Source organism: Pseudochaenichthys georgianus, chromosome 7, assembly GCF_902827115.2.
Source record: "Pseudochaenichthys georgianus chromosome 7, fPseGeo1.2, whole genome shotgun sequence".
NCBI classification, from domain to species: Eukaryota; Metazoa; Chordata; class Actinopteri; order Perciformes; family Channichthyidae; genus Pseudochaenichthys; species Pseudochaenichthys georgianus.
Window position 1 is genome coordinate 20,179,062 of NC_047509.1, and position 10,415 is coordinate 20,189,476.

Sequence of the window (10,415 nt, forward strand, 5' to 3'; positions counted from 1 at the left end):
GATTATGATTTTTGCCATAATCGAGATTATGATTTTTGCCATAATCGAACAGCCCTACTGATAACAAGACAAAAACACTATAACAAACAACATCCTTGACCTTGAGCTTCTCATATTTGCCAACAGGGGGTGTTAAGTTATCCAAATGAGGACCACAGTTTCTGACCATAGACTGTAGGGTCCGTGACGTCACCCATAGGATTCTGCAGAGTTGCCGTGAAGCCCTTAGTAGGCGGAGTCAGCCACTAACTGCTCGACAGTGACGTCAGAGTTCAACTCCCGCCTGTTCCAGCCTGCTCCAAATAAGGGCAAAGAGGCGGAGCCGAGGCGGACCTGCTGCCACCGAGTTGGAAGTTCCAGAGCTAGCTGAAGCTACCAAGCTAAGCTAACATGCTCCCCATCTGCACACTGCCGTCGCATTTACGTTTCTAAGGTGAAACTATTCAGCAAAACTATCAATAATAATCTAAGTTATTGAGTTTTTCGCATAATACCCCTTAACGTTCGTATGCAATTGTGCTAAATTCAACACTGGAATCAAGCAAATATTAATATGTTTGCATGACATTAGTTATTTATATTTTGATATCACTTAATTACACGTTTAATACATTTAAGTCAAGCTAAGTTACATGTGATGGTAGCTAGTTAGTGCTCTTACCTGTGAGGCCTCCTCCAAACAGCATAATAACCAGACTGTATCATTAAAACTAAGTACCAGTTCTAGATCCTTGACTCTAGACAAACAATTCAAAAGACAAAATGTATTTAAAGAATAATCTTTATTTGAATGTGCCTCTTAACCTGAGATATTAGTTATACAGTAATAGTATTGACAATCTAAAAAAACTGAGCAACTCAACAGTCAACTTTATATTTCTTATTGTCCAAAGCATTTATTATTTTCATTTTCCCCCTCTCATATTCAGTGTGGACGGATTGAGACAGCATGGTGTCCAGAGAGCTGCAGAGACTTCAGGGAGAAACCTCCGTGTCATGGACAGACTCAGTCTGTTGGTTTGGAGAGGACTGAGGGTCTTTCCTCAGCGCGGAGGACCAGGCCTGATGGAGGAGGACCAGGCCTGATGGAGGAGGACCAGGCCTGATGGAGGAGGACCAGGCCTGATGGAGGAGGACCAGGCCTGATGGAGGAGCCCATGCTGGGCAAAGCTGATACCAACTGCACAGGCCTAGTCTGTCACTTTATTTGACTAAATGTGTTTACTTATACATTTAATAGGTTTACACCTTCTGTCCATATGTGATTTTTATTTAAAACATGTTTGATTAACTTTTGGTTCACATTTCAATAAATAGTATTTGTATTTGCACTCCTTTTGTCCATTATTCTTACTGAAAATGTTAGATTACACATTCACATCTGACTGAAGATTGGCCCCATTTATTTGTGACGTTGCAAACTCTGCGGTACAAGGCACAAGTGATGTGAAGCTCATAAAGTGAGGCAAATAGAAATAATCAGCTGATGGAGTGTAGATGTGGAAATAGGTGCATTCGATCAGCTGACTGTGTTTTCACAATAAAAGTAGTTTCTTAGTGAATGTCCTGTACTGGTCTTAAAATCTCATAACATCAGCTTTTAATGTTCCTCTTGGATGTTCTTCTTGACCCTCAGAGAAGGAGAAAATGTTGAGTTGTGTCTTTCAGGCATGTCCTTTCCTAACAAAAATGACAGGAAACATATTATTGCAGAACAAGTGTGTTATTTATGAAAGTGGTGTGTTTGTGTGTTTAGGGGCTGTAGATATAATTATTTTGTAATTGTAATGTTTTTTTTATTTCAACAGTGAGCTACAAAGACAATCAGATTATGAATGAACAGTAGGAAGCTCATCAACATTGAAATATATGTTATTATCAAAATAATATGTAACTGTTATCAAAACGTAGTGCAACTGTAGAAGCTTGCTCTGTTGTCTCACTGAAAGAATAACTTTTACCACGTTTTTACAGACAATATTGAGAGATAAATAGTAGCAGTTCTCACTATGTGTTAAATATATTTGCCTTCAATACATTAAATTAGAAAGCTGACAAAATCATAGTGCTTGTTAACATCTAAATGTAACCTTTTGCATGGAAAAACCCCTCAACTTCACTGATGTGTAGGTGATCTAGTATTTAGTATTGTTTAATGGAATGTATATCAGTGTATTCAAGTCAATACATCATTCATTTAAACCAATATATTTCTTGATTCTTTGTACAGTATGAAAAAAAGAGTCTTTGTACCTGAGCTGAAGTTCACTGCTGTGAGGAGTCCAGTTCTGTCTCTCACTCTCTGGTCCAGCCTGCCTGCATCACCTGGACACCTTAAACAAACAGATATATATATATATGTAAAGTACCATGTGTACAAACAATATAATTGATTCTCTTCTGTTGAACATGTTGGATTGTGTATTGTCCGAGTCAGGGTCCTTTTTATTTTACTGTAACTTTGGAAGTTGTGTTACCAATGCTTACTGTTTATTTGATATCAATTTGGGAATGCAATTAATAAAAACAACAAGGTTTGGGTTCGTTCTTCAGATGACTGACGTTAACGTGTAAGCTCAATAATGAACTCCAGCTCAACCAACCATATTGTAATATCTAACCTAATCATCTATGACATTATTATTTGTAATATACACACATCTTATTGTGAGGTTGATTTCACATACACTACTTCGACATGAGCTTGTCTACATACTTGAGCATAGCCAATTTAAATTAACCTTAGCGATGCATACAGTTCCTACTTACATAATAAAATATCTCTCTAAGTTACAAGGATGACCTTATTTTATAACCTCAAACAGAAGCCGTTTGTTCTACAGTATTATCCCACTTAACGCTTAACACTTGTCTATTTCGTTTTAACCTTTATATATACAGTCTATGGTTTTAATTTGTAGACTACGATTAGCATCGTTAGCACCGATGTAGCCACCACTCACTTACACGCTAACCCAAGCCTTAACATTCATTACGTAGCTGATTCAAATCATAAACATATCAATAAGTACTCGAATTTCACTTACCGCAAAAACCGCATTCATGCACCGTCTGTTTCAACCGCAGAGCGAGTCACAATAGTCCGATATATAAGCATGAAGAACAAACAACCACGGCCGGCTTCAAGTTGTGTGGATGAACTGAGCAGGCAGAGTCCCTGTAGCTAGCTTCACGGAGCAGGTAGCAGAGAGACAAGAAGCTCGCAGCAGCAGTCACTTGACAGAGCTGTCACTCAATGTGACCACGCCCTAATATATGCATAACTTTAAGGCTTAATATTAATTAAACAGATGAGTTGAGAAAAAAATGCACCCCCCACACAGTAGTCATGAAGGGGGAATCTAACTATACAGAGAATATGGTTTTTTGAACCACGATGTAAACATGTTTATTTCTGCTGTAAAGTTGGGCATTTTAACATGGGGGTCTATGGAAATTGCTCCCTTCTGCAGCCTGCTCCTACTGGCCACTAGATGAACTGCAGTGTGTGGCACTTCCGTATTGGCGTCCCAGCTCTTCCCCAGAGTTTGCCGCTTGTTTCTGACACACTGCATTTGGGGGAAATGAATCTTCTATCATGCAAATTAAATTGGCAAATATAAAGTAACCTCAGTGCATCAATGGATGAAGGAAAAAATAATGTTGTATTAAAAAGCCTCTGGAATATAGACAGGGTCTATAAAATGTTTATTTATGCCATACAACATTTCTAGGGATATTAAGGGGTGCTGAATCCAAATCTGCTGTATATGAAGCTCAAAAATGTCCCAAAATGCCTCGAAATCCAACATGGCCGCCACCACCAGCCTGAAATTTATTTTAAGTATATCTTTTTGACTAAACAAGGTACAAACTTGAATTAAATGTGCTTTTGTAAGTTCTCCTACATGGGCAATCTGATGCCATATTCAGATTTGAGATGTAATGTGAATAAACTGCTTGGATCTCATATATATTGCAAAAATAGTAGTTTTTAACTATGAATAATTACTCAGCTATTATTATTATTATCAGGCTACTTTTACTTATGTTGTATATTGTTTTGAGGTTAAATGTTTCAAATGTGCTGTGATGGAACCTTTGCCTTCCCCCCCCCCCCCCCAAGGACGTGCTTATTCCTTGCCTTGGAGGCCTTCACATTGCCATGAACTTCCTGGGTGTGATAGGACAACACATGGTTGATTCTGGCCTGAGCGAGCTATGGGTCAAGTGTGATCTAATGGGAGCAAATGCTGCTCAGCATGTCATGGCAGGAAAGGGGTATGCACGTGCCATAAGGACCCACAAACTTACCCTACAGGCTCTTTGGCAGCTACTGCTCCCACGGCTTTACACATATCTGGATGAGGTTGATGTTACACTGAGAGCTGAACTCTCAGATCTCTGCCAATCCGTAGATGCTGACCACATCGCGCAGATGGTCGACAAACTGACTACAGACAGATTCCAGCAGCCCATGAAAGAGTTTGCTGCATCGCTTGCAGTTGATGACCCGAATGCCGCATTCTGGTGGGACTACATGACTATGGTCAGCATCGTACTCTGCTTCATAAGAGTGCAACGTGATGGATTGTGGGATCTCCACCTGTATGCTTTCAAACGTATGCTGCCCTTCTTCTTCAGGTACGTTCATATAAACAACGCCAGATGGGGTACTGTGTACCTGGCTGAGATGTCTGCTCTCCCACCAGAAATCCTCCTCGAGTTTCAGAAAGGCAACTTCTTGGTGAAACGCAGTGATCGACGCTTCAATCAGGTTCAGCGGATCAAAGTACTAAGTGGCTAAACGCTACAGGAAAAAAGAGTGGTGGTTTAGTGGGCATCACCAGGATAGCAACATCCCTCAGTAGATGGACATTGTCGTATAATCTGAGAACAGTCATAGCTTCTCAGACAAAAGAAATGCTGAGACTGACAACAGATGATGAAGACGATGAGTACACGCACACTGAGTGCACAAAGAGTAGAATGGAGAGAGACGACAGGGATGAAAGCAAAATATGTGTATCATTGAGAGCACTGTGTGTTTCAAGATGGTGGGGACACACTCAAGAACATAATCAACAAGGAAGTGGTCATACCGGAGATTCAAGAATCTCTGCTTGGTGCAGAACACCTTCGACAGGCACAAATGAAAGTGTTTGTGGACAAACGTCTGTGTGAACCTCCAGCTAGTGACCAGCACTTGGGACTGAAGTCACCCATTCGAAAGAACAAAGCCAAGACATTTGCCTCTTTGTATGAAGTCGTGCAACTTTCCAAGAACAAGCAAAACACCATCAAAGTGGACAGGCAGATTCTACAAAGGCTAGTCACAGCTTACAGAGCAGGTCGTAAGGTAGACCTGGAAAATGTCCTCCAGCATGAACTCATGCCCATCCCGCCATCTCTGGCCGCAACTAACGGCAGTCTACATTCCACCAACAAGTCTGTTTTAGCAAATATACTGACAAAACATGTCCAAACACCTGCAGATGTGCCCCTTCAGGAACCCAGCTGCCTGGCTATTGATTGCCAAGCACTTGTAATGGCACTTGGGAAGCCGCCTGACACTACAACATTTGGCGACCATGCAAACAAGTTTGCTGAGACGGTGTTGAAGATGGGAGAGAAGTACCAGAGGGTTGATGTAGTCTTTGACAGGTACCGTGACAAATCCATCAAAATGGGCACAAGGAGGAAACGTAAACAGCGTCACCGACCAGTACGCAGAGAAATAGTTAATGACTCCGTTCCACTTCCAGCAGACTGGTCAAGCTTCATAGCACTGGAAGAGAACAAAGCAGATCTCGCTTGAATACTCTCAAACCATCTGATAGAACACAGCCCAGAAGATGAGCCTGTGGTTGTAATATCGGGTGGGTTTGTTGAAGCAACCACTGTCAAGTCATCAGATCCAGATCTTGATTTCTCCTCTTCAATGGCTGACCACGAGGAGGCTGATACACATCTGATTTTGCACTGCATCCAGGCTCCAATGGACACAATAGTTGTGTCAGTGCGTGACACAGACGTGCTTCTTCTACTTTTAGCACAACATGACAGAATCGGATGTACCCATCTCTACATTAAAGCCGGGACATCAAAGGATCCAAAGTATTTTCCAGTACATGACATTCGCAAGTTATTATCTGATGATCAAGTGGACACAAGAGACTCTGCCACCAACCTCAGATGCAGTGAAGTTTCATATAATGCGTTTACACTATCAATCGACAATCTGGAACCAAGCTCACCTGCCACATCCTGATCTTCCGTTGATGAAATGGGATGGATGCACAAGGAAGGTCAGTTAGTGCCACGGCTACTGTCTTTGCCACCTATGCCTAAAGCCTGCAGGGAGTTCACTTCATGTGGGTGTACCAAGGGATGCCTCAGCCAACGCTGCAGCTGCAGGTATGTGTAGAGGATTAGCTGATCAATGTGTACAAGATCGTACAAATAAGATAGACTGGTTGAGAATATCAGCCTGCCAGACTGCATACTGCTGACTGTTTGTTGTTAACAGATTGTTGAAACCATAACCGGATAATTGTGAACCTATAACTGAGAAAAAAAGTAACAAAGTAACACAATAAGTGTAAGGATAACTGTAACGTGTATTCCAATGTACCTGTACTTGTACTGGTCATAATCTGTCTATTATATTATATTATATTCAGAAAGAGTCACATGGAATGTATAGAGGCATGCAACAGCAGGAAACATGACAACACCTGCCGGAACACTGAAGAAGACGCTGCTTTTTAAAAGTGCCTGCCTTTTGGCAATTTCCCATAGGGTTTGATGTAAAAAAGGCAGTGTGAACAGGCCCACTCCTTCTTCTTCATTGCCTTAACACTGGATGGCCTGAGAGCTATAATTTGGGTTTATTTGTTGTTTTAATATATTTTTTACATTATTATTATTATTATTATTATTATTATTATTTTGTAATCATTGATATATGGTGGTGTTTTATGAGATACTTGAATGAGGTTTTTACCATTTCAGTATGATTTGTATTCTTATTGAGTTGAAAATTCCAATGCCACCCATGTTCTTACTGTATTGGAGCAAATAAAAGCATCTATAGGGCTTTATTGATGGTACTGTTGCTCCACTGTAGGCCTAATCGCGTCATGTTTACGTTATGGTTTGGTGGCCAAATAAAAATTGAATTAATACACTTTCTAAGCAAGCCCTGGTTGAGTCTGACAACTTATTTATCACTAATGACCACCTTTGTCACTATACATGTATGATTTCAAGCTGATTATTCACACACATCTAAAATCAGGACAGTATGTTCAATTCCCCATGTGTGAAAACATATAAAAACACATTTAATTCTAGTTTGTACATTGTTTAGTCAAAAAGTAATGTACTAAAATAGATTTCAGCCTGGCGGTGGCGGCCATGTTGGATTTCTCAATTTTGAGGCATTCTGGGAAATTTTGGAGCTTCATATACAGCAGATTTGGATTCAGCACCCCTTAATACCCCTAGAAATGTTGTATAGCATAAATAAACACAAAATGCCTTTAAATAAGCACATTTTCTGAAATTCTGCCTAGTCTATTATACCTGTTTGTCTAATTCAGCCTGCTACACTTTGTTTTTTGGTTTGCTACGAAATTAAAGGTGGGGTAGGTAATTCACTTCAGCATTACTTTTTGTTATATTCCATGCAGTCTGACAAACAACACGATTCACAGCTCACACTTACTGTAATTAGTGATTACATCAACAATTAATGTAGGACACCTAGTTGAGCTTGCCAAAATCACGCTACAGTTTCATTAAAACAAATAATCAAATATGTTAACAGTTTATTTTGCCGAAAGCTATAGCTAACGAATAATTGTTTTTTAGTGCCTTTAATACGGTTAGAAGCTATGCTATCATAAGCTAACAGATGATTTGCCTTAAGACTATCATAGTTAATGTTAGCTAATCACACTTCATTTCAAGACACCGGAATTGTTATTAATGTTAAACAAATACAACTTTAAAAGCACTTCACATTACTCACACTCTGCGTTATCGTTCATATTCATGTCTCCTGCTCGCTAGGTGGCAGTGTCCAGTGTCACACTAGGGTCCCAGGAGTGCGGTCCTGAGACTGCAGTCTCCGACGCTGCAGCTTCATGCACGAGTTGAATCAGCCCAAATTGGAAACACCTGAGCGTCAGGGCAGCGTCAGCACGTGTTCACATTAGGATCCCGTCCACACTTTACACCGTGAAATAACTCAAGTTGAGGCCGTTTTTCTGCTGGAGTTATGACAAGCAAAGATGTATTGTCCACCAGGTTTGCCGCCTTTGACAAAATGCACTCTTATGAATCACGCGAACAAAGCTATGTAGACTGGCCATTTAGAGAGGATTGTTACTGCACTCCCGAAAAGGTAAGGAGGCCGCTGTGTCTCGAGGAATCGGAGCAGTTAATTATAGCATACATTCAGAAACAAGTGATTCATAGTTAATTACTTTTTCTTAATTTTGTTTTAATAATGTGGATCTGTAAAGTTACTGTACCTGACGCTTTCAAGTAAATGTAGTGGAGTAAATGACACCGTCATGACTTCCAAAATGTACCTTGTGGAGAAATACAAAGGTGGAAATTACAAAGAAAGTACCATAATATTGTACTGTAGGTACAGTGCTTATGTGCAATGCTTAAGTAAATGTACATAGTTTCTTTCTGCTACTGGAGTGCACTTAGCCTTATGTCAGACAGGGCCAACATAAGGTCAGACTAAGTTCATGTGGAATGTTCTTCTATTTCTACTCTGGATGTGTCAGATCACTCAGATGGCTCTTAAGGTCTTTGGAAACCTTGATGTTCATTAACCTACACATAGCCTCGACTGATCAATTATTTTGAAACACCCAAACCTTGTTTACATTCTCAAGTTATGCAATTTCATACAACAGCTTTCATCTAAGGTTGTGACAACTTGTGATTTACAGTTAAGCAGGTGTCAGCTTCAGTTTCATTGCATCAGGTGTCAGGTGCACAGCCCCCTTCATTTTGCCCACCCTAGTCTTTTCATGATGGATGGGCTGCTGGCACCTCCCTTAAGGAGCAACACTCATGCTACCAGCTCTTAACCCCGCAAGAGCCAAATCATCCGAACGTTTACTTCTCACTGACACTAATCCCCCTGCAGCTATGTAGTTATTTTGTTCTTGCACATATCAACTTATATTTGTCATTGAGTTACTAGCTCATAAAACTCTTTATGTTACAGGGTACACACATTATGACATCTGTGACTGATTTGTTTGTCTTTGCAGATGGCCAAGGCTGGGTTTGTCCACTGCCCCAGTGAGAATGAGCCTGATGTGGCGTGCTGTTTCTTCTGTCTGGTCGAACTTGAGGGCTGGGAGCCAGATGATGATCCCATGTAAGGAAAGCATTCCTATAAGATAACCCTTTGTCTTATATATCCTGGTGCTTTGAGTCACTGAAGATTATATTTTCTTCTCGGAATCACTGTGTTGCCGTCACAAGACACATTGTTATATAAAGAACATGACCATAGGTAAATGACAAGAAAAGAGGCGGCCCAAAAACTTAGATTTAATTTCAACATGGGGCAAGACAATTCAAGCAGAGGAGATTTAGCTGTCCTACCCCAGGCCATTTGGATATTCAAACACTTAATTTCCTGCATTCTGGTTAATTTAAATGCACCATATTATCATTGAAATGTCTTTATTGAAGGACAAAAAACAAACTTCAGGTTGCAGATGACAATTAGAAATACAATTAGGGTAGTCGGCCATTCTCTATTTCTTTCAAACATGTATTCTCCTGTAGATAATCTTAATGTTATCCCTGCATGGGCAAATGATGATAATGACTGGTTATTGGTAGTGACTATAGATGGTAGGAACGTGTTAAAGCAAATACCCCTGTGACCCTTCAACTAACTTCTTCCGTAACATTTCCTCTGCCCAGGTCTGAACACTTGAAACGCTCTCCGAACTGTGGTTTCTTAACCTCGAAAAAAGATTTCACTGAAATGACCGCGGCTGATTTCTATCATATGGAAAGAGAGAGGCTTAAGGTCTACCTTGTGAGTGTTCCTAAAATCTGTGTAGATTGTTTGCAGTGAAGTTTTGTTTGAATATTCACACAGTGGTGGTTTGACACTCTGCTTTTGTTTTCCCCTAGAAAAAAATGTGTCACAAGAAGATGGCATATTTGCGGGAGGACATAGACCGTACCCTTGGGAGACTTACATCTCTGTTGGACATTTAACTGATTGAAATCAAACTTCCTGTCTTTGTTTTGTAATTTTATTGCAACACTAATCTTAAGGGTGTAGCGTAAGCTTTTACTCTTGACTAAATATTTGTATTTAATGGCAGTATGACATATCAATAAAGTTGTTCAAAATATTA

At 40.2% G+C, this 10,415-nt stretch overlaps 1 protein-coding gene across 1 annotated transcript; it reads left to right on the forward strand.

The window, feature by feature from the left end:
• The first annotated feature begins 8,105 nt into the window (after window positions 1–8,105).
• On the forward strand, window positions 8,106–10,415 carry birc5b (baculoviral IAP repeat containing 5b). Its single transcript, XM_034086933.2, has 4 exons — window positions 8,106–8,410; window positions 9,303–9,412; window positions 9,970–10,087; window positions 10,186–10,415. Exons 1-4 carry the CDS (start codon window positions 8,285–8,287, stop codon window positions 10,270–10,272), a joined length of 441 nt encoding a protein of 146 aa, XP_033942824.1. The 5' UTR covers window positions 8,106–8,284; the 3' UTR covers window positions 10,273–10,415.